The following is a 24969-nucleotide window of genomic DNA, read 5'->3' as shown; positions in this document are numbered from 1 at the left end:
GCATGCGCCAAAACGCCGTTCACAGCAGAAAGAAGATCGCGTGGAAGAAGATGTCGTCTGTGAACTCCCTGGACTGGACCTGCGCAGAAGGGTAAGTAACATGTTAGGGGCATTTGCCCAGCGGGACGGGTAGGCCAGGGGAAGGAGGGAGGGTGGGCAACACACGGGAGGGGGGTTTCCTTCCCCTTTAAGGTTGTTGTTTTTTTTTATGTATATGAATTGCACATAGTATAATGTATCTCCAAATGAAATAAAGTCATCTTCTACAAGTCTAATCATAAAAATGTATACTCAGCACAACATATTTGTATCCCTTTACAGACCTGGTATTGTGCCTGATAATCAGATATCTCAGTGACATTCATAGCTGTTTATCCTTGATATCTGCTAACAGCAAACACAAACAAGCTACAGTTTTATTGTTATTGAAGCATTCATTTAGAACCCTAGAGCCCAGCTACAAATTGAGATAAAATGATACAAGGATGAATTGACAAGAATAAACTCCAGGATAGATAGATTCATTATGAAATAATATGCAGGTTATGAAGTAATAACATGGACAAAAATTTGCTCCGGTCCTGCTGCCCAACAACCTAACAACAGTTTCTTGTGTAGTGCAGTGAAAATAATAAAGGCAAATATCTGATTGGTTTCTGTGGGCTACTGGAATACTTTAGCCGAAGGCTTATTTAGGCCAATGATACAGGGGCATGGTGTGCCACCAACTATAACCATGTTTGTAATGGGAAGCTGCTACACCATTTACCCACTACTTAACTTCAGAGCAGGGTTATCCTGGGAGGGCAGGATGTCACTGAGGATGCCTCGGGCAGGCTCTTAGCATTTGGCTGTTGCAATGTCCAGTGCAGAGAACCAGACATTTGCTTTATATAGCTGTCTTGTGCCTTCACAATGTAGCTTTATTATCCCAATCCCACAGGGGATTACATGAGCACAAAATGACTTCAGCTATATTAGCCAGAAACATCACTAGTAAACCAGAAGGACAACCTTGTGCAGAGGAGGGATAGCTAAAATGCCCACATTTGAATATTCTTGAAACCTGAGAACATTACATTAACTTTCTACTTTGTTTTTTCTTTAAATAAAACATCAATGTGCTGTCTGGACTGTTACTCCCAAGCAAAATAAAGGGAATACTTTATAAGGCTGCTGCAAAAATGACCCAATTTGACTGAATATAGGTTAAACTTTTCTGTAATATGGACAGTCTCTCTCTCTCCCCAATGCTCCCTACAAAGGAGAAACATGCTAAGGTTAATGCAGAAACCAATGTTTGAATATTTTGCCTGCCTCTGAGAAAATTAATAATAATAAGAGTCAGGAGACAGTTTCTCCTCCCCCTTTCCCACCACCATGCTAAAAAGGCAATCTGCAGAACAGATGAAGTTACATAATTAACTAGAGAAGAATAATGCACAAAAAATAAAATATTTTATGTACCTACCACTCCCTACAGAAGGATTTTATAGGAAGTGTTCTTGCCTTCACTGATCCTTAAATGATATGTGATCCATTCAAAATATGAAAGTCATGTCAATTTGGGGTAGCCTGTATAAAAAATCACTGTTAGTGGTCCATGTATTTGCCATAGTAATAAAAATAAGAATCCAGGTTCAATACAGATGGATAAATACTGATGGAATTCAAAGTGTGATTACTTGCTTTCATCAATGCAGTTGGTCTGAAAGGAAAAAAAGCAAGGTTCCTTCATAGAAATTGTCATTGCCATCTCCTGAAGAATCCTCTTTAACAGGTGCGTTTTAGGCTGTAACGCTGCCAGTGGCGTTCGCAATGCCGCCCCCCTGCCCGTTGCTCTTACCTTAAGATCTCCAATGGAGGTCGGTGCATCGGTAGCGCATAGAGAAATTTCACTTTCTCTATTACAAAAGCCGTATTTCGTGTTCTATAACTGGAAATTCGGCTCTTAAACTTACCAGGAGCGTTTTTTTGTCGAGGCACTCACCTTGCCTCATGGCAGAAACACCCCTGCTCTTTAGCATTTAAAAATTTAAGAAACCTTATATTTCGTTTAATGTCTCCACCTACAAGTTGGAAGTTGAACTTATGGCCTTCTAGATTTCATTCGGTTAAAATTCCTAGCATCTTTAGACAAAAATATGTCTGAGAAGGGTATCCAAATATATTTTATCAACTCGCAGAAAGGAAAAACAGTCCCTGAAGCCTTTTACGAAACAGCTAAAAAGATCTGCAGCTTTATCTGGTTTAAAGTCAACTATTTCAGCATATTTCTAAGCTTCGATTCACTTTCATCTTCACAGACACTGATCCATAGCAGGTAGAAGAGAAACTGCCAATGCTTTTGGCTTTTAAATTAAATTATGAATCTTGACCAGGACATGAAGGATGAATGTTTTAATCTATATAATTCCAAGAGCAAGGTTAATAGCAAGACAAATAATTTGTTAAGAAACATTAAAATCCCTCTGAAAAAAATGGAGTACAAGCAGATCTTTAGTGAAAGTAATTGTTTCTTATAAAACACAAATTCAGAACATGGGTCTGCTACGTGTACAATCCACTAACCTTTCCAAAATGTGGATACGTTACCTATTTTAATAATTATGTGAATACTTATTCATTGATTTCTATCTTATTTACATGTGACGAGACATGGTTCTTGCTCTCACATTCTTTATATATTCCATAATGTTAGTAATGTAGCTCATGACCTGGATGCCTAGCTGGAATCATTCATTCAGCCTAGATAAGGTTCCAGGAGTGGCACAAACACTAGGATGCTGATCAGAGTACTGACTGCATTTATAACCTGCCATGATATGTTACTTTTGGCAATTGCTCTGGGAATAAGGCTAATAAAGAATGGGGTAAAGGATGAACGTTAAAGTTCTTGCCCAATGAATGTTCCAACATTCTGGATAAATACAAATTAGTTCTAGAAGAGCATTCCTCAAGGTTATTTAAGTCAAGGCACATAGGTGTGATTACACTTAACCCCAAGTGATATTAACTTAAGATAAATAAGATGCCAGTTTTTTGGCATTGCAAAGAAATGCAACCTAATGATTTGTGACTAATTACATTGGATGAGCCTATACGTAATGAATATTTAATTCACACCTAAATGTGGGATTCATTTCCTACAGTGCGTGGGATGGGCACAATGTTCTTGGCACAATTTATAAATCTTAAAAGAACAAATATGTTGACCATAGTTTCAGATATATAAACTTTCTTAAAGATTGGTCTTTTTATAATTAGATTATTTTGAATATGCATTTTGCCAGCTGAAGAATGAGTGTGAGCACACACCTCTGTTTGCTTTAAGATAAAATATGACTAATGTCTTCTTGCGGGCCAGATATGCATTATTGCAGCATTGTGTCTAAACTGATATACCTAATTTCCTTGCAAATGTATTCTTGGAAATCTGCAAGGAAAAATGCACTATGGAATAGAATGCGAATTATGATTAAATGGTCAGCTGATGATTTTGTCTGGATATTGTATAGAATAATGGCAAAAAGTTTCTGTTGGGAGTGGTGATTTTTCCAGTAGCTGTGAGATGTTCGTATTGCACCCTGCAGTTGAAAGATACAAGGGTGAGCGATGAAAGGTGTTGCAGAATACTGTTATTGACTGCAGGGAAGTGTAAATTGAAAAGACTCCGGGGTGAGGAAGAGGAAGAGTAGTTACTTACAAACGCTCCTCAGCTAATGAACCTTCCACAGACGTTGTGTCTCCATTTTATTGCTCCTAGCTAATGTATTTCTTGGTCAGCTTATATTTTATATTCTTACTGCTAACCCACAGTGCAAGCAATGTAGAAATGTATGGGAAAACAGATAAGATCTAAGCATTCTGGATCTTTAAGGCAGCTGAGTTTAACCTTTTCCTCACTGATGTGGTTTATGTTGCTTTTATTGTAAAAATAGCAGAATGCCCCACTACTTTCTAGCTACACCAGGTACAATGCACTTTGGAAGCTAGCAATTAATTCCAAACATCATGTGACGAGTATGAAATCTCCTATGACATTAGAGGCAATAGCTTATCTGACTATATCGAATTATTAGCTTAGCTCAATAGTGATGGGCGAATTTGTGGCGAATTTGCACGATTTGCCGCCAGCGAATAAATTTGCGAAACGCCCACGAAAATTCGCCCGAAAAAATTCACCGGCGTCAAAATTTTTTTTACCCAAAACAGGCGCCGGCGTCAAAAAAGGGCGCCGGTGCCAAAAACGAGACGCCGGAGCCGTTTCGCGAATTTCGCAGGAATTCGCCCATCACTATAGCTCAAGCTTGTTATGATAGATGTGCCTTTATCCTACAGTAATGTAATAAAAAAGGACTCTTATTTAATGACAATATCACCACTTCAGAGATCAGCTTCAAAGGCTTATCACCTAACAGTCTGTGTGGGTACCAAGCAATGGTTTGCTGGTTCCACTAATACCTATGACAGAGATCATCTGATCAATGTTCCATGTGGCCCAATACACCATTTGAATAAGAAACTGCTTACATTTCACAGACTCTTTGCATTATGAGCTGCTTTGAGTTGACCCCAGTGATTAACCCCAGATGTTGAACATGGGACAGATAGAAAGGACTTTCCGTCACACTCCATTTACTTGCATTAAGAGCCATGGTACAACATTACTTTGTGCTCCTCTGTGAACATACAGTACCTCTCCTGCTGCTGACAGAAAAAGCCACATAGATTCCTAATTGAAGCAGTGGTTGGAGGGGGATAAAAGTGAATGAAGCCTCATACTGTGAATCCAGTATTAAATATGAACTCCAGAGAATCCTAAAATGCATTGAATGAGGTCTGTGCTAGATGGATCTTTATAAATAAGAGTCATTCTTAAAAGACGATAAATGTGTTTCCTCGGTTAATAAAATATGTATTAGGGGCTTTAAAAAGTAAATCCCACACTCACATACATATAATTATATTAGTGCAACGTAAAATATTTAAAAAATATATACCAAAGGGTATAACACAAAATGAAATGAAAACAGAAATGACTATAAACCCAAGACAGCAGTTATGACCAGACATAGATGTCTCTGCTCTTGTTTTTCTTCATATTCCTAGAACTGCAGCCTGCTCGCAGAGGCTATAATCTATATTTGGATTCTGACATGCCTTATGCATAAAGCATTCCTTCTATATATAGCATCATGCATTTTCTATTAGAGTGTTTGCATGATATGCTTCCAGGGTGCTTTGCTAGGAGTAGGCTTTTATACAGATTTAATGTCTATTCCAATTTATGTCCCAGATCTCACCATTCCACAAATTACTACCATTAAAGATAAAACCATAAAATGGCAGGGTGCAAGGTAAAGTTGAGACAACTGCATTTTCTTTAAGGAAATAATCCCATTGAGACACAACATTAAGCCACCCTCTTGTTAGCTATTCCCCAAGTTTAGACCAATTTAACATTAGGATAATCTCATCCAGTGACCAGATAAAGACCATAGTCAAGCACATGGCTATTCTCTGAGAAGACTAATGCAAGGCATAGCAACAGAAACCCTGTTTAACTTTAATGTGATGGCATTACTTTCCCATCACTACTTAATAAAAGCATCAAGACACCCACAAGTTCATTGACCTCTGAAACCTCCTACTATATTGTGATTTCAAAGTCTTCCTCTTCTGACTATACATGAGCATAGTAATGGAATTACAATTAACAAAAGCCAAGAACACAATTTTTGATATTTCTAAAACAGTAAATGCAGGCGCAATCAGTGAAAAAATAATATTTTTTTTTTTAAAGAAGCCAATCTCTAAAGCCCTAAAGAATGAATTTACCCATATGTCTAACCTTGCTTCCTGTAGTAAAGAGAGAGGAACATATCTCACTTTATTTAATGCAAATGTTATTATCCATAGCAAATACAACACCTTGTACCTTTCTTAAAACTACAGGATGAATTATCAGACTAATGCTATAGGTCTTCTCCTTGGAGAAGTCACTCTGTTTTCTAGTTTCTAGATCTAGATCAGTCACTCTGTTGCACCTCATGTCTCTATTTTCAGCTTTATTTGATGTCAGTGTAATAAAATGTATTCTGGTTGTTTTCAAGTAAGTTGATTTGTGACCATCAAATACCAAAACTATAAACTCACGCAACTCTATTGACATTATCTGATGTGTAATGTGTAAAAGTCAATAAATCTTGCCTTAAGCTGATTAAATGTCATAATTAAATGTTTCGGAATAAATTCCAGTGAACCGTTAAGACACTCCTATCACTGATATTTTAGTAACCATCGTTGCTGTAAATCTGTGTTTCTTATGGTTTTAAAAGTGGCCATAGACATAACAATTACGATTTTTCTTGGAGAGAATCATTCCAAAAAATATTGTTTGTTTTAATACACAGATGTAGAGCTGAATTGTCAGATAAACAGGTAGAAACAATAGAATTCTACCTGTAGCTGACAACTCAGCACTAACAATGGTCGATGTTTGGGTGCCTTCAAAGGCACCCAATCAAAATTTTCCGTCCAGCCCGATCAATGAGCCGACCAATATCGGTCGGCTCTTTTCCCACCATACACACACCGAATATTGTATGAAATTTCTTTTCGTACAATATTATCTGTGCGTCTATGGCTACCTTAACATATAAACCAGACCACAGATCTAAATCTGGGGAAAACCAACAGTTTATGTACCATCTTTTGAGGAAGTGATCTTCTCCCAGCTTACAGTGTAGTACATTTATATATTGTGCAGAGATAGAGAAACACAGTAGTACTTTGTGCAGCAGAATAAAGAATATTAGCCATTTTAAGTTTAAATAAAATCAACATCAGAACAAAAGACAACATGAAAAGGCCAAGGAAATATTTGCCCATTTGTCAGTGTCAGCGACTAGATAATCAGAAAACTGCATTCAATAAGTATAATGGCTTACCAAACATCAGTATAGTTTTAGCTATTTTGTGTTAATAGAAAAACAAAATATTTCCATGCCTGCACTCTTGCAACGTGGACTGGTTTTGCCCTTGTAGTTTACCAATCAGTATTGGAACTGCAGAAGGTGCATCCATCCAACACAGCATCCCACAGAGATGATAAATATGTTATAAGCGGATGATAGGGCTTTGAGCGTCCAAAGGTATTGATGGCTCATTTCTATGGAGCAGCTGTGCACTCACAAAGCAAAGTGTTCCAGCTGTTTGAGGTGAGAGACTTGGATGTTCCTGTGCTTGGCAGTGGATGCTGCTGATAAATATTCAGAAAGGCACGGGTTTTGGCTGTGTGTTTTGACATTTGACTTGTCACATTCTTAAAAGAACATACGAGAAAAGACTACTATAAATACAGTAAAATTCTATTGCCCAGCCCTTTGGAATAATATTGTAGAACAGGGGAGGGCTAACACACACTGATCCAGTAATAGGCAATAGCAATAGACACAGGAGTGACAAAGAGACTTACAGGGGGTGAACGGAACAGTAGGGGAGGCAAGACTAGTGACTGTCAAAGAAAGGAAAGCATCTTCATACAAAGGTAGTGATAATGGGTCATGGTAAAAAAAACTGGGAATGCACAAGAGAAGGTGCATAAGATATGTCAGTCCCATCAGTGGTGCTATGCTTGAAAGGGCATGAAGAGCTGCAATGTACATAGACATTGCTAAAAAGCACAGTCAAATGTAATTTTTAAGTGGTTATGGACTTATTACATCACTTTTCTTTTTATATAACATGGCAACGCAATATTTAATGGTATTTACGGCATTTGGTGAAGATTTCATCCAGAATTAGATTTTTTTTTTAATCACAATGATGTTTATTTATTTTTTAACAATAAACAGAGAGGATCAAGCAGAGAGAAGCTATTGCAGAGGACAGGAGAAATGCTATATACTGTTGTACAGCTGGAAAACTTTAAAAGCTTGTGACAACAAAATTCCCTGGGACAAATTTCGAAAAGAGCACAGTCCCAGAAACAGTTGGCACTGAACTGTCCCATACATTGCTAAATCAGTTCATTAAGAGGAAATAATAAGCACCATGCTTCCTGAAGTCCCAGAAAAAAATAAAACATTTTGGACTGTCAGAGACCCCCTATCTTTGAATCCCTGACTAACTGTCAATGCTTTTATTAAAATCTAGGCCAGCTTTAAAAAAAAAACAGATATTTCACTCAGCTCATTTTACTTTTCTTTCCTTTCTGATGATATGAGGTTGAGGGGGAGAGGCACCTTTTTACATTTTGACAATAGAAAATGGGAACCACACATTCAGAACAGTGTACTTGTAGTCTCCAGAGCAACAGCTGAGCACTTTGATTAACTCTCCGAAGAACCGTGTGCAAGTACAGTAGCTCAGAAAACCAGCCAGTTACTCATTTTGTGCAACAAAGAAAGCTGGGTCCATGGAGACTGCTTTTTTATAGACAATTCTACAGGGGCATAACTACAGAGGAAGCAGACCCTGCACAAGGGGTATAGGGGGCCCCATGAGACTCTAATTAATAAGCAATTTCAAAATATATTGGTAAAACAGGACATCCTGGGGGCCCTAAAATCAATTTGCTGTGGGGCCCAGTAACATCTAGTTACGCCACTGCTATTCTATATATTTTGCTAGATAAATATTGCTGAGAGGTGCATCCCTGCTTCTAAACATGTGAGATATGAACTCATTCTTGTTCCACACAATAACAGCTGCCTTTTCAAGTGTCAATTAGGACTTAAAAGCAGATACGCCACTATTAAAAAACATCCATCATCTGCATTTTGATGTGCATAATGATGTTGCGTCTTTATTATGTATGTTTATTTGTTAGATGAACAAATTATGCAAATTTCTGAGAATGTAATATCCAGGTTTTAATTGTCAATCGTAATCTTATAGTCCAATTATGCCAACCTATTGGATGGCTTCTCTTTTTTTATATTGTACAGTACACCTGTATATATTCCGGTTGCTGTTAGCTGTAATAAGTATTAACATGACATATTTGGTAAATGTAATTGGGAATTAGTTGTGATAACAAAGGTAAAACACTTGTTACTCGCTGCTTTGGCAATAGATTTAGAGAATACTGGATCTTGCACATTCTGAAATTCCTGATACTGCCTGTTAGAAACCCATATAAACACAATTAACAGCTTCTTTTGATTTATATTTCAAAGCAGCAGCACTGGTTGCAGCTGGAGCAAAGGTCCATAAGGGGCCTGAAGTAAATAGAATTTTTATTATAGAAGAAAGAAAAAATCCCATACACAGAGATAAAAAAGAACATAACTGAAACCAAATTAGCTGGACACTGCTTTTTGAGTGAGACTCAGTTGAAAAGTTCAATAATCCCAATCTCAGGGCGGCATATGTAGGAAGATTTACTTCTGCAGGGTAGCGTGAACAAGACGCATACTGTATATTGAGAAAAGCATTTATACTTACAAAAATATATTGTGAAAAATATTTTATAATACACACAAAAGTTACATAAGTGTTGTATATTATATGTTGCCATCACAATGGCCAGTGCGCTATAAGTACATGAAGCTGCATGCAAATTGCCAGTTTGCCGGTTTACTTCTAAAGGCCCATATTATGAATGCATAATCGTTTCTATTTCCAGTCTGGTACAGGCCCCATACTGTATAATACTGAATAGGCACCACAAGATATAATAAGCTAAAATTTTGTGAAAGGCCTTTAGACATTAGAAAGCTAAATATGTCATCAACATTTATAACCTTGGTACTGCAACAATGAATAAAACCTGTACTTTTCTAAATACTGATATGCTGGCTTTATAAAAGTTTTAATGTGGTGCATAGAAATAGGGTTTTGACAATAAAAGATTATTCTGTTGGGCATCTTAATGGCACAATTTGGTAGCACTGTAAGCACCACTGGGGCAGGGAATGATTGCAGAACAATGACTATAGAGCACAGTGGAATTGTGTCAGTACAGGTATGGGAATGCTCAGGACTGGGGTTTTCCAGATAAGGGATCTTTCTGTAATTTGGATCACCCTACCTTAAGTCTACTAAAAAAATAATTTCAATATTAATTAAACCCAATAGCATTATTTTAAGAATTAATTATATCTTAATTGGGATCAAGTACAAGGTACTGCTTTAATATTACAGAGAAAAAAAACATTTTTGAAAATTAAAAGAATGTTTCATTATAATGGAGCCTATGGGAAATTGGCCTTCCCCTGATCCAGAGCTGTCTGGATAATGGGTTTCCGGATATCAGATTCTATACCAGTATTACATGAATAGTAGATGATAATGGTAGGCTCTAAAGATCTTCTGTAACCACACACCCTTATTAATCATCCCCTTGAGGACTTACAGATGGCTAAATAAGGTCCAACAGGGCTATGCCTGGCCTGCCTATTTGCACCATCCAATCAGAATAAAAAAACTGAGAATTACACACACTAGAAAAATATTTGTTCTAATGATCTGTGATGCCACACACCTTTCCTGTGAGCCGAATGCTCTGGGAACATATTCTCCTGTCACCGATACACTGGTAGTCATCCAGGCTAAACAAACCTCAGATTCAGAATATGGCATTAATGGGGATTTGAAAAAAATTACATTACTACTCTAAGCAATGGAGCTCCCAATCGAAGGGATTGGCACTAAAGAAAAAGAATTTCTTTTGAATCAACTAATATAAAATGGTGATAATTTTATATGTGTGAATCTCTGCCAATATTACACTTTTATTTTTGTATTCCGAATTTGCCAAGCTAATATGCTTTACTCATATAATAAAAGCTATTAAACCTGCAATATTGTTCCAGAGGATTATAGTTTGCAATATGATAATATTGTTAGTGCATACTGTTAAGTGCTTTCAAATTATAATAATTTTTCTATTATTATCCGGTATCCAGATCTATCTTTGATATTTTTCTTTTCACACTGTGAAGGCCGAGTGCTGCTGTCTTTCTCATACTATGGGCAGCTTTAGGCTAGTCAATTTTTTTTTAAATTTTTAGTGAAAAAAAAACCTCAAATTTTTTCGAGATTTATTTTCCCCCGGGAATGTAAAAAGTCTAAATCTAAAAATACTCCATCTTTAACCTGTCGAGGCCCTGTAGAAGTCAATGGTAGAGGTCTTATTTGCAATTTCAAGATATTATGGTCTGCGCTGGGTTTTGTACGATAATCCAAAAATGTCGGGCTTTTTTCTCGGATTCCTCCAATATCACACAATACATATTGATTCTGTTCTTTCAAAACAAAAGAAAAAAAGCTTTCATCTAATGACCACAAGGTCTGTCAATTCAAACCATGCCAGATTGTATGAATTATAACTGGACCGCTCTATCCAGTGAATAATGAAGGGAAAAAATGAATTCATTAGAGAGGTTGGATGCTCTCCTTAATCAATAAAGCAGACCTAAATGATTATTGCAGCTATAAAAATGAATATGAAAAAGCAGCAAAAAAAATAGTTAACATGCACAAAAACACAAGATGAATAAAAAAAAGTAGGCTTTTTCATTTTTAAATAAAAATTGTGTTACTAACATAGCTGACAATATAACATGGAGGTAATTTTACATTCTGAACTTATTGCAACAGCCTTAAGTTTCATCCTCTCAATAGCAGCAATGATCCAGGACATCAAACTTGTCACAGGGGGTCACCATCTTGGAAAGCGTCTGCAACACTCACATGCTCAGTGGGCTCTGAGAAGCTAAACTAACTGATTGTCGCAAAATATCAATCAAACAAGGAGGTTGGCCTGTAATATAAGCTGATGCTACAAGGTTAATTATTACATTCTTATGCTATTTGTACTGATTCCTGTTATTATCTTATCTGTATTTATTACTAATCAGTCTTATATTGTGACATTTCTGTATATACTGTATATTTCGAGTCCCTATGCTCAGTAAGTGACAGCAGCACAGAGCGATGCAGTGAATCAGGAGAAAAGAAGATGGGGAGCTACTGAGACAAAGATCTTTACTGCTAAAGGGCTGTGGTTGCCTTGGGCTGGTACATAAACCTAAAACATTTCTCGCTTACTTCATTAGTTTAGTTTTTAGTTAGTTAAGCTTTAGTTCTCCTTTAGGGTGAGTGCAGCTCTTGTGACCACAATTACACTAGAATTCTTGGGAAAGAATACTGCATTGTGGGTTATTTGGTTCAGAACATTTCAATCTGCACTGCATTCTAAAAAGAATAAAAGATTTTAAAACTCAAGAAAAACTAAACAGCTTTTGCTGTTCTTCCATATAAAAGTGTATTGGGATTTTGTATTAGGTTTTTTCATAGGAGTAAAGTGATATCTAAAGAAATAGAATAACTGGATGTCCAACCCACTAGATGCATGATATGGATTTAAAGGCAAGATGTAACAATTATATTACTAAACTTTTTCTGATTAAAGATGCCGTCTGGTTTGGGATTTTACTGGTCCAGCCAGTAAAAATTACCCTTTATGCCAATGTTAATCACAGGGCAGAAAGCTTTCAGGAGTGCCCATACTTATACATACTAATGCAAGGTCTACTTTTAAAGATGATGTTCCATTATGATCTACATCCATAAAAGCATTGTTATAAATTCTCTTAAATCAATATAATATTTAGAATGATAACATAGTAAGTAGTAACTATGGTACTACTTACTATGTTTTCATTCTGTTCCATGGAAAATATTACTTAAATATGATATTGATTTAAGAGAATTTATATTGCTATATTTAACAAACAACTATTTCTATGTAATCATAACATAATAAATATCTAAATGAAAAGCATGAAATAGGAGAGTAGTTCAGACAAGCTGTTTGTTGACAGTGTCTTGAGATCACCAGCTCAAGGTCTACTGGTAGACCTTTTTGGACACCACAATGTAAGAAGCCTGAATTTGTTTCCAGAAAAGTTGGCAACCCCAACTCATGCGAGAGTTCCACAAAATGATATACTGTAAAATGATATACTGTATAAGCATATGGAGAATTATGAACAAACAACCAGAATTTTGGAAAGAATGATCACAATTTGTGATGCAATTGGGAAAACTTCCCTGAAAAACTGTGTTTCTCTCAAGTTTTTATAGAAGGCCCAAAAGTAAAATGGCTATGCTAATACGACAACAGGCTGCTTCTCTGATTTAAGTAGTAATTACAATTTCTGCTCTAACTAATCTCTATTAAAGTCCCATTCTCTATCATGATGAGTGTACATAAAGCACAGGGTGACAAAACAGATCTCATTCTACACTCATATTAAAATACCAAAGAGGCCCACCCTATCCTATTTTCTATTTCACCCTTGGCTGGATCATTTTCTGCCTCTATTCCCATTGCTAATTCAAACTAATTAAAGAATAAAACAGAATAATTTGCTTGTCTCCGTAACTCTCCTGCCCACTCCGTGAGTTATGCTTCTGTGTTAGCACTCTGTATGAGCAATACCATTTTTGATCAGCTCACTAACCATAGAACTCATTTACCACAGAGAGTTACCACATCGAAAAGACCCTGGAATAATGAAAAGGAGAGAGAGCAGAAAAAAAAAGAAATAAAAAGACGAAATACTAGGCGTTTCTGCTCTGATTTCAAATTTCACACTCCAGCACTTCCAAAAATGGGTAACGTGAAATTTTTCATTTTTCTTTTTCATGTAATTATATGGCATTGCTTAAATGGATTTTTCCTTATAAACACTCAGAAATGAAGCCAGCCAGCAGCCTGAACAGAAGGTTTGTAGAAGGTGGAGCATTTCTCAATCTAAGAGAATCAACATTTTCTCCGTCATGTCAATTACTTCTTTAGCAACTACCAAGGTGCTGTTTGCCTACAGCTGTCACTGTGTACATTCACCACTAATTCCTATGGAAAGTCTATACAGAACAGACCCACTCTTCATAATATACACTATATGATTTGATTGCACACATCCTGAACACAGGTATTGTTCCACAAATTACTTTTGCAAAAACTTAGCAAATTGAGCATGAGACTAAATTTATAACAATCCATAATTTTCCAAGTATAAAATCAGGCTTCCGGAAGAAGGGATGTCTGGTTTAATTCATATGTTAGTATGTTATGAGTTTAGGTAAATCATTTTGCCTATGCCTCAGATAGTTGAGCTGGTTTTGGTAGCAACACACTAGGGGGCAGAATTATTAAGGTTCTAATTATATTTTTGGTCAAAACTCAAAAATTTGAGTTGGGAGCAATCCAAACTTGAATTTGAATTCAAGATTTATCATACCTTGACCTTGGGAACAACTTGAATTCTATATTACGCCACCTAAAACCTGCCAAGTTTGTGTAGAAGTCAATGGCAGAGGTCCTGTGACCCATTTGAAGATGTTAATAGCCTTCCTCACATTCGAGTTTTTTTCATTCGAGTTTAGTCTAATTTGATTCGAGTTTTCGGTCAGTAATATTAATTCGAGTTTTAAACGTTCCCGCTTTTTTTCTTAAATAAGATACTATTCAAGTTTCGAGAAAATTCTATAACTCAACCTTTATTAAATATGCTCTAGGAGTACAATAATTCCACATTCTGCTTAAGGAAACTACTGACCTAATTAAGTCTCTGTCAAAAAAAAAGGAACAGTGTCCGTTACCAATATGAAGAATAGGTAGCAATTACAGGGAACCTCATTTTTTGGGGATGGGGTGAGTGGAGGAAAGAGCAATTAGTGGTAATTATGAAATTAACTTGTCAGATACAATTGCTTTGGCTCATTACCACAGAAATCATTGGCTGCACATACACCACAAGAGAAGATGAAATGCCACCTATGGCTAGATCTGAAGGATAAAATGGATTTGGCTAGGGAGAGCAGAACGAGAGGCAGATCAATAGATTAATAAGAAAAACTAAAATGACAGCACAAAACGAGTTCTGAAGTTTATTTTAAAAAACTGATAGCCTCTTTACATGACTTCTTAATGCATGTATTAATAAAGAAGAGAGACTGAGCTATGCTATTAGCAAAAAGTGCTGCCAATCAATACATAATTACTGAGAGCAAAGTTTAGGCATCAAATATATTTTTAATGTGATCCATAGAACATCTGCAACGATAGCTTTCCACAATCAACAGGCCTTAAGGAGCAGATATAGAAATATTCTCCAAAGATTTTCCAGAACATAATTTCTCGTTATTGCTACATTTGGTCAGTGAACTGTTGTTAAGTACAATAATTACACATGCTAAAGCAAAGGAAACCACTCAAACACAGCAGTTGCGAGCGAGTCTGTTACAACCAGACCAAAAAGAAAACATGACATGGTCAGAGACAAATACCTGCCGCTTTCCCCCAAACTGGCTTTTGTTGGAGTCTTTTTGGCCATAGCTTTATTGCACAAAACATAATTTAACAATAGATAACACATATATCAATAACAGTTATATTAACAACATTGTAAACATACAAATCTTAACAGTGATGTACCATTAACTTGTAATCCTCTGCAAGGCCCCTGGCAATGGACCCAATTAGGTGCATGCAATCTAACCAGCCACCAGCCGCTTGTGCCTCCTAGCATGATTGGATTGCATCAATACACCAATACAACATACCCTCCCAGGGACCACCGCTCTTAGAGAGGAACTCCACCAACCAAGTTCCATTAACCAAATTGGGACTTGGTAAAAAAACTCCAGCTTCTCAATTAACTCTCCCCATTGCCAAGGACCCACCGCCTGGCTGTGACAACGGGCTATTCCCTCTCATCACCTCTTGGTTAGTCAGCCCAATACTTACCAGTCCACATCAACTTAACATGTACCCCACTAACCCAGGTCACAATTGTGACAACTAGCACAAAGGGTTAATACAAGGGAGGGAGGGTAGGACTCCTTTTCTGCTTCCAAAATGGATGCCCTCCTTAGCAGTTAGTGCTATACATCCCCTTAAAACTCCACCCCCCAACTACGTCACTAAACCCATTACTAATCCCCTGCCAGGCAGCTTTGTCCTGCCCCTGTCATGTACCCTTTGCCAGCATGCTCTGTCCCGGGTTTTAACTTTACGTTTATTCAACAAAAACCTTTAATGTTTGTGGCTCTTTTGTTTAAAACAGAGTGCCATGGGCAGCTGGCAAGGGAACTACATTATGTTGCTCTCCAATTTCTCTGCTTGCCTACAAATGGAGCCAAATACTTGGGTATTCCTTTAAAATGATTGAAAATTGCTTGTGCTGGAGTATTCACATTTCAGGTTAATTTAAGGCTATGGGCACATGGGCAGAAGGCTCTGCTGTGGCTGAGAGAAGCAGATCCACTCCATCTTTGTCGATCAAACAGTGGAGGTTGGCCCAAATATGCAAAGGCAGACATTTTCAGGCAGACCTCTGCTGCGTGTGGGCGCACACAAGCAGAAGCTATTCAAATCAATGAAGATGGGGCACAGAGTGGACCTGCTTCTCTCAGCCTGCAAAAATACACAGGCTGGGAGCAGCGGAGCCTTTAGCCCATGTGCCCATAGCCTAAGGCCTATGTATTCTTTAAGATTTTCACCTTTACCTCCCATTAACAAGGAGCTAAGTCAGCAGTCTATGACCCCATATGTTATAAAATGTAATAAGTTTGCCCAGGTGCAGTAGCCCATAGCAACCAATAAGATGTCTGCTTTTAAACAGGTGACCGGTAAATGCTACCTTCTGATTGGTTGCTATAGGTGACTATAACTTTAGCAAATGTTGCAACTTTTATTACATGAACCATTATAATGTAAATGATGCCCATTGTGCACATGAATGTGTTTTTGCCAAAGTGAATAGAAAATGTATCCGTGTCACAGTATGAAATTTAGATTTTGGTTCCCTCACTGCTTACTAACCTTTTAGAAGCTATGGGTAATTAGGTGCAGATCACAATCCTATAAAGGCATTTAACCGTAGGCTAACTGAAGGCTTGTTAAAATTTTAGGAGTCATTTTCCAATCGACATTTATCTGGACCACTGACTTTAACTCCAGGCTTTTCCATTCTTTAATCTGAATAACTGCACTGTAGGCAACCTCGTTTATATTTTTACCTAAAACATCACTGATATGGCCAAGAACTTTCTATATTAAATAACTACATAGTGAGACAATATTTCATGCTGAGCTTTCCTCTACTACAGGAATAAACAACCGTCATGCATCTATGGAAGAAAGGCTATCTCATTGCTCTACTACTTTTACAAGTTCACACTTCCAAGAACCCACAAGCTTTATCGATTAGATTCCTTAACCTCTTTCTTTACTGCTATCAAGCAAGATCTTATTGTTGGGTCATTCTTTTCATAAAGGTGTCACCTTCTTAAAATATTGATATTACAGACTGCTTTAGTATGTTCCAGCTAGCCCCCTAGTCATTCATTATACAGATGCCAGAATACTGAATCACTAAACGAAATTTGCATGAAATCTGAATTCTACAAGGCTGCAATCCAAACAGAACAAACTCGGTCCACTCACACAGAGAAGTCAATTTGCAAGAGAAAATTTGCATTAATTTCTCCTACGGCGAGCAGGAAAAAGGATTAAACATCTCTCATTTTAATTCCGAATTATCATAAACCCGACACAAACAATTACAAGGTGTGGAGAAAAGGCTTCCGTGGTTTAGATACATGGTGGCTCAATCCGACACCTTGGAAAATGTGATTTGGACAAATTACGCAGGCCTGCGCCTTTTTATTTATTTATTTTGTTTTCCTATGCCAAGGGATTTTCAAACCCGCTCTGTTGGATTTCCGAAACAGATTGAAATCCATCGCCACTAGACAAGCTTGCAGTGCCTTGGCTCAGGTCTGGGAAGATTTCTTTTTTGGTAACAAAATGTGTATGTCTTGCCATCAAATACTTAGAAAAGTGCATATAATCAGAATTTTAACATGTTGTTGCCATACAATTCTGTTGTCTTGAAAACTGTTCTTGTCAGACAAATCTGTAATCCGACAGATAAACTTGTTTTATTCCATAACAAGGTGCAGACGCTACCAGGATATACTGTATTGCAGGATGTCTGGAATGCATTACTGTGAAACATCCTGCTGAATTGGAAGAAAAAGCTATGACATTGTGCATTGTGACACTGTTTACGGAGATCAGTGCTGAATCCTACAGAAAGCCGGTGCCATATTGTTGTAATATTTTGAGACACAGTATTGCGATTGAATGCTACAGGAAGTCTGGGATAGATCACAAGCAGACAACTTATCATTTGGCATTTTTATAATGTATCTGTAGCTCACTTAAAGATGGCTTACTTTTTTAGGCAGGAAAACCTTTAATGGTAACCAAACTCACAAGTGAATACAGACTTCTGGTGAAAATACTGTAATACAAGACATGTAGATATAAAAGAAAATGAAGGCTATAGCATTGATCACTAATAAAATGCACAATTAGTGTAGTTAAGAGACATTTGGCCCCATAGGTTGGGCAGGTTGCAAAATGCAAAAAGACGTGTGCAAAGCGCCATGTTCTTTTTGGAACCTGGATTCCTGCCTTGCACTTAGCACCCATACCGTTTGAAATACTGCAAGTATTAAATAAATAATTGCATCTGGCCCTTGGTTCATAGTTTACATCAGTGCTGATTATCGGCTATACCTCATGTTAATGTGCCACATTGTAATGAAAGGATGATGTTAACCAAAAACTCTTGGCTGAAGACCATGCAAATAATAAATCTGAGGAAAAATAAATTATAGACCAGAGATTCTTAAGCTGTGGGTCAGGGCCTGAAATGGTGATTAGGGGTGGGTCTCCATGATTCCTTCAATAAGTTTGCATGTTTGTTCCTTAGTAGAAAATAGTAATTAAAATAATGAGCTGTCTAATTTAAAAATAAATTTCCGTTGCAAAACTGATTCCTCAAAGAAAAATAGTTTTTAAAAAACTGTTATATACAGTTATTATATCTTGCTTGGACTTAAAGATGCTGTATATTGAGTAGGTAACTCAGTATAGTCTATACGATATCTCAAGGTAGGAAACACAGTTTCCGATGATAATGTCCCTGGGCAGCATCTTGTAAGAGCTTGTGTTTTCATTTCTGATACTATTGATTAGATTGCAATTTTAATGAATTTCTCTGACTCTCACAAGATGTGAACAGTTTAACACTGGAAAAACGATTTGACCTTTGATATCTGCCGATAATTGCACTGTGGCTGTAACGTTTACAGTTGTTGCCATCCCCTTTGCTTACGTGAGCAACGTGGCAACACTCGATCATACACATAGATGTGCCATGACAGTGGTCATGAATCTCATAAGAACATTCAATGTACTTACCTGTCTCTCTGACATGACGTATAGAAATTTGTTGTCTGTGGAGAATGCCATATCCCTTAGTAAAGGACTTCCATCTCGCAGAACATTAACTACTTCATACTGAATGCCTCCAACAGGGGGTCCATCAGCCCTGATCTGTAAAGAACATAAATATATAAATTACTAGGTATATATGTTGGAACATGCCCATTGCTCCCACAGATAATTAATATAAGTATAAATAAGTGTTGACAGGCTTCAAATTTAGTGGGAGAAAGTTACATGAACCCCCCCCCCCCCTACAGACAGCTATAATCCTTTCAGAAATAGCACAACAAATCTCCCATGTATATGTGCACACACATACAGTATATAGCTACACACCTCATCGGTTCTTCTCTGTCACTATATCTAGATTTTTTGCACTGCTCCCTGTTATCTCTTTTTCATTTTGCCTGTCACTCAATCTTTTAATTTGAGTCTTATCTGCCTCTTTCAGACAGGACTCTATTTAATGGCGCTAGAATCACAGTTTGTAAAGATACAAGTATAATCCAACCTACAGCTCTCTGGTTATTCTTGAACTAGAAACTGCCAAAATCCTCAAGCTGCCCAAAAGCTATCAATTGGAAAGCCCTGATAGATACATGCCAAACTGATGCCATACTGTGTCACTATAAACACTGGCTCACAGCCACCTCAAAAATATATCTGACGTCCTCAGAGTAGTGGGCAAAGCTTACCCAACCCCGACCAATGACAGCACTAGAGCATAATCCCATGTCAATTTCATAATCCATTTCAGAGTGATGGTCAATATCCCCTGTCATTATAGGCAACTCAACGCTAGGATATTTATTTATTTACTGCAAGAGAGCACAAAAATGTAATACAAGGCAGAAAAAATGGTTGAACTTGTTACAGGATTAAGTCAGGTTAAGGCAACTCGATCATGGGGGCTTTCCCCCTGTCTCTTGTGCGTCATGCTCCATCTCATCCTTATGGCATTGATGCACAGAAAATAGAAATTATTGATTGCTGCAGACCTATACAAACATGTTTGCATGTATCTTCGTGAATGCAAAATGTGGGGGCATGCTCTTAGTTGTGTGAATTTGTGGACATGCATACATTTGCGTGTGTCACGTGTACATGGGTTTGTAGGGACCAATAATCCCAATTTCCCCGGTGCTGATATTCAGTGACTCACAAATATAAGAGCTACACATACTGTAATTATTCATCAAAAAGCAGTTTTATGCTAAACTCCAAAGAGAAATATATATATATATATATATATATATATATATATATATATATATATATATATATATATAATAACAAATATACTTCCTCAATTATGTCACAATATAAATTTATTTTCAGAAACTCATAAGGGATAAAAGCTTTGCGCATAATCAGGCAACATTAAAAGGCTGCACTGTATTTCCAAGATTATGGCTCCTGGTTAAAAATTCATTGTCTTTGGGGGGTTGGGTGACAAGCTGCGCCCTGTATACACACGTGGCAGGATTTGCATTTCCAAGTAGCCATTTGATTGTAACATGTTGTCCTGCTGAGAGGTGTGGAGGATTTAAGCGGGTAAGTCTGGCGTGTGTCTAGAGACAAATTATACCAGTCTCCGAACCAAAGGTATAGAGGGCCATTGTGACACTGATAGCATTAGATGATGGCCAAAGACTCCAAATCACTTGGGCATAGTAAGAACATCTGAGCTGGGGGCAGCAACAAGGAGAATCAGCTTCAAGCAGATCTATCAATTTCTAACAATCTCCTTTATTATTGTTTAATACTACCTACAGAATAACCCTTAGTATTATTATTTTAAACACCCACCGGTTATAATCCCTTACTATTGTTACTCTTATTGCCTACGTACAAATATGCACAGTCTTCGGACTCCTCGCGTTACATTTTTAGCAAAAAAAATGATAAATCCTTGATTAAGGTCCATTCAAGGAAAAACATAGATTCAATTTCCATGCCATCTTCTTGATTCTTTGGCCAAACAATCTCTTTAGGCCTCAAGTACAAAAAGTTTGATTGTAAGATACCATCATGGATGTCTCATTCTAATATAATTTTCCACTGAATAGATGGGGCTCCATATGACACAGATACAGAACAATATGAACTGGTCACAACTGTAAAAATTGGTAGGCTAAGCACCGAACGGGGGAATGTAATAAAAGTCGGTAACGGAAAAACTATTTGCGATGCGAAAAGTTATGCCTTTGCGTGAACAAATTTTGCTTTGTGCAAATTTAATATAGCTTTTGTCCACTTCCGACCGTTTGAGAATTTTATAGTTTGCGCCAATGCGCAGTAAACGTAATAAAACTTCTTACAGAAAAAGTCGTTATGTTTGCTCCAAAAGACTATGACACCTTCAAGCACTTCTTAAGAGTGCGCAATTAAACAACTTTAATTACATTCCCCCCAAGTGTCTTTATCCAGCAGACCCTTGCAACTTTAGAGTGAAGTGAGTCACTTAGAAGAGGTAGGCTGATATAACACAGCCACTGAAATTGATTATTAATGTTATTCATATGGAAAAAAATAACAAATATAGGGCATTTAAGAAGTGTAAGAATGAAAAGAAAACTCTAAAGTTATCAGTGATGTGCGTATTGTAAGGCCCACCTGAATGTCCTCATAATACAATTAATAACTAATAGTTACAGGGCTTGCCATGGTAACATAGCATTAAGGGTGCTTTATTGCATCAAAAATACTGTACATATTACAATTCATTTCACCCCTTCAACAGGATCCTTGTTGGGGGACCATTCAAAATATATAACAGGCAAAGATATTGTGTTACAATGAGGAAAACACACCATCTCTAAGCACTGCTTGTAACATTCCCTGCTGTGTGTCAATGGTGACCCTCTTCAACTAGGTGCCACTGGCAAATGCTGGTAATTTAAGACACTTTCATGCAGCTCTTATACTTGTGTATTACTTGCACTTTGCTCTAAATTATTTATGGTGTCCTCCTGATGTTATAAATAGCGCAGAATGAAGCTAATTAAAATCTACCTTTCACCTGAGACATTTCCATTATCCTTGCTAATAACAGTATCTGTATAAGACTGGGTAATAGCCATTTCCTATATTTTCAGAAGCAGAGTATGTTCCATATATGTTTCATCTGTTTTGCTAACATATTCTAAAGCTTATATATTCTAATCCTCTTAGGTAGGCATTTTGATAAAAAATATGATTAAAGCTCTTGTACGTCCTAAAAAAGGGTAGGAGGGATTTTGCTCAAGGTCACTTGGAATTATCAAATAGCTTGCCCCACTTCAAAGATCAGTTCTCCATCTTTCGATTCCAATCTGTACAGTTAAAAGTCCACCAGAATTTGTCAGAAGGAAGCTGCAGCCGGTCCATCTCAGTTGGGGTTCCTTCTTCAAAGGACAGCTTTGACTTTCAGAGTCTCCTTGCTCCGTCTATTTCACCCCCCCCAACACTGTCCCCATGTCGTTAGGGCAGCTGTTTAATAAAGATGTTTCCATGGCAACTGCCTCAGAAGCCAGTCCAGTAAAGGACCTGATGTAAATTTAATGAACCCTTCAGCTGCCAGAGGCTAGTGAGGTGTTCTGGTGAGTCTGAGATAAGAATGTTGGGCCATGGGTGTTTCTCAATTTTTCCTTTTTTTCTGTTAGGCTCCCAAACCCTTTTATTGGCTGATGTGTCTCGCCACAGGGTTTTCAATCATGCATTGCCATTTTCCTTTTTTCATTTGCCAAAGATGTTTCTACATCAGAATTCTGTGCACTTAGAAACAGTTGTGAGCAAAATAAACATCTGTGTTGACATAAGAAAACAAAACACAGAAAAAGTAATGGCAAGCTGAAATTAAATAGCCTAAATCTTTAAGTACTTTTAGCAGAATTAGTTATTATATAGATTTGGATAAAATTTATGAAATAATAAAGCAGACAAGCCACTGACAAACAAGCAGCCTAATATGTTAGGTTTTTTTCACTTCAGGTAATAAAGTACCGGGGTCATTTACATATTTGGCACATCTTTCCCAAAATTGAGCTTTTCAGGAAGGGAGAAAATTTGTGCAAGTATCAGTGGGATTTCCTCAAAATAATGTCAATAAATTCTTCCATGTACCGTATCCCCCATACAGCTCAATATTGCACTGTTCCCAGGTATTGCGTTTGTCTACTTCTTTGGTTCTGCATTTGGTTCCCGTCACAGATATCTAAAGTAGTCCCCTTCAATAAGGCTAGGAAAACAGTTACTTTAATGTTTACCAAACTCTCCTTCAGGCTGGGTTTTTGTTCATCTACTGCTTTAGAACCCCGTATGGGAGCCATTCCAACAGTTTGGGGCTCACCAATAATGTGCCACGCTGCGCACCGCTGGCGCTAAGTTGCTGGCCGGTTGAAATTCTCTGAATGACTTTAGTGAATGATAAGCATCTCCATAGGGAGATGCCACTTCAATGCTGATTGGCTGGGGAGCATGTATAATGGGGTCATTGATGACGGGCAATCAAATTTAGAAGGCAATGAGTCAGACTCATCAGGGATGGGAGGAATGAAGCACCTTGGAAACATGCGCAGTGGAAACTAATTGTGCATAATGCAATTCATGCCTGCCACTGGTACAAGCAGGAAGCACAGTGGAAAATCTGTGATGACACTCAAGTCCTGTACTTACTTTCTCGGCACCGGCAGTTTCCTAACGTTACAGACCAGGGACATCTGTCCAGTTAGTGTTTAAACAGTTAGGGGGTTATTTACTAAAACTACTTTTTTCTTTCATATTTTACCAGGAGCAAATTCGACCTAATGTCCATCCACGAATTTGGCTTATTTACAATGTTCCAGGTTGAAAAAATCGGACTGTAAAAAAACTCAAAATGTATTGAGTTTTTGAGTGAAAACCAGCATCAAACACCCCAAAACGCCCAAATTTTGTGAAAATTAAAGCATCAAATGGTTAAAGTGACAGCTGCCGTTGACTTTTACATGAATTTGGCAGGTTTTAGTATTTTTAGATTGCAGCTTCGGGCAGAATAAATCTCAAAAATTTTTAATTTTGTTTCTATAAAAATTCAAGTTTTTGATGGAAAAAACTCGACTAGAAAAAAATAAGTTTTTATAAACAACCCCCTTTCGTTTTCCTTGTTCTATTAAGAATACTCTTATTAAAAGCCAGTGAATGTGTACTGAAAAGGTAATAGAAATATCAAACCAGCAATATGAAGCCTAATTCAAAATGGTAATATTCCCCTTACAATACACATCCCTGACTTTAAAAAAAGCCATGGAGTGCGAAAGGTTATTTTAGGAGTCTATACATTAACACTACTTTATTCCTCCTGGTGCCACCTGTTTCCCGGGTGACAGCAATGACATCTGTAAAATGAAATTCATCCAGAAGATGGAACAAAGCAGCCATGCAGGTGTCCTCACGGCTGAACTAATCACCATGGCCAGTGATGTAGTTACTTCTTAGTTTGGCTTGGAGGAAAAAAAGAACTACGGGTATCACTTTAGTATTTTAACCTAAGGGTTTGAGCCTTAGTTCTCGAAGCAAACTGAAAAGAAATAATATGACTACTGTAATTTAGATTACAGAATATAGGAGCAATTTATTCAGCTTTTTCACTGAGAGGTAAAAACCCCTATTTCTCCAGATAGAAT

At 37.3% G+C, this 24969-nt stretch overlaps 1 protein-coding gene across 5 annotated transcripts in view; it reads right to left on the bottom strand.

The window, feature by feature from the left end:
* Nucleotides 1-24969, bottom strand: part of plxna2.S (plexin A2 S homeolog) — a 207578-nt gene that overhangs the window by 87494 nt on the left and 95115 nt on the right. For all 5 annotated transcript variants that reach the window (XM_018249152.2, XM_018249150.2, XM_018249154.2 and 2 more), the window contains exon 4: nucleotides 19298-19432. In XM_018249152.2, the coding sequence (XP_018104641.1) occupies nucleotides 19298-19432 (135 nt within the window). The remainder of the gene's footprint in view (nucleotides 1-19297; nucleotides 19433-24969) is intronic.

The sequence above is a fragment of the Xenopus laevis genome, chromosome 2S (assembly GCF_017654675.1).
Source record: "Xenopus laevis strain J_2021 chromosome 2S, Xenopus_laevis_v10.1, whole genome shotgun sequence".
NCBI classification, from domain to species: domain Eukaryota; kingdom Metazoa; phylum Chordata; class Amphibia; order Anura; family Pipidae; genus Xenopus; species Xenopus laevis.
This window is presented reverse-complemented; position numbering and strand designations above follow the sequence as displayed.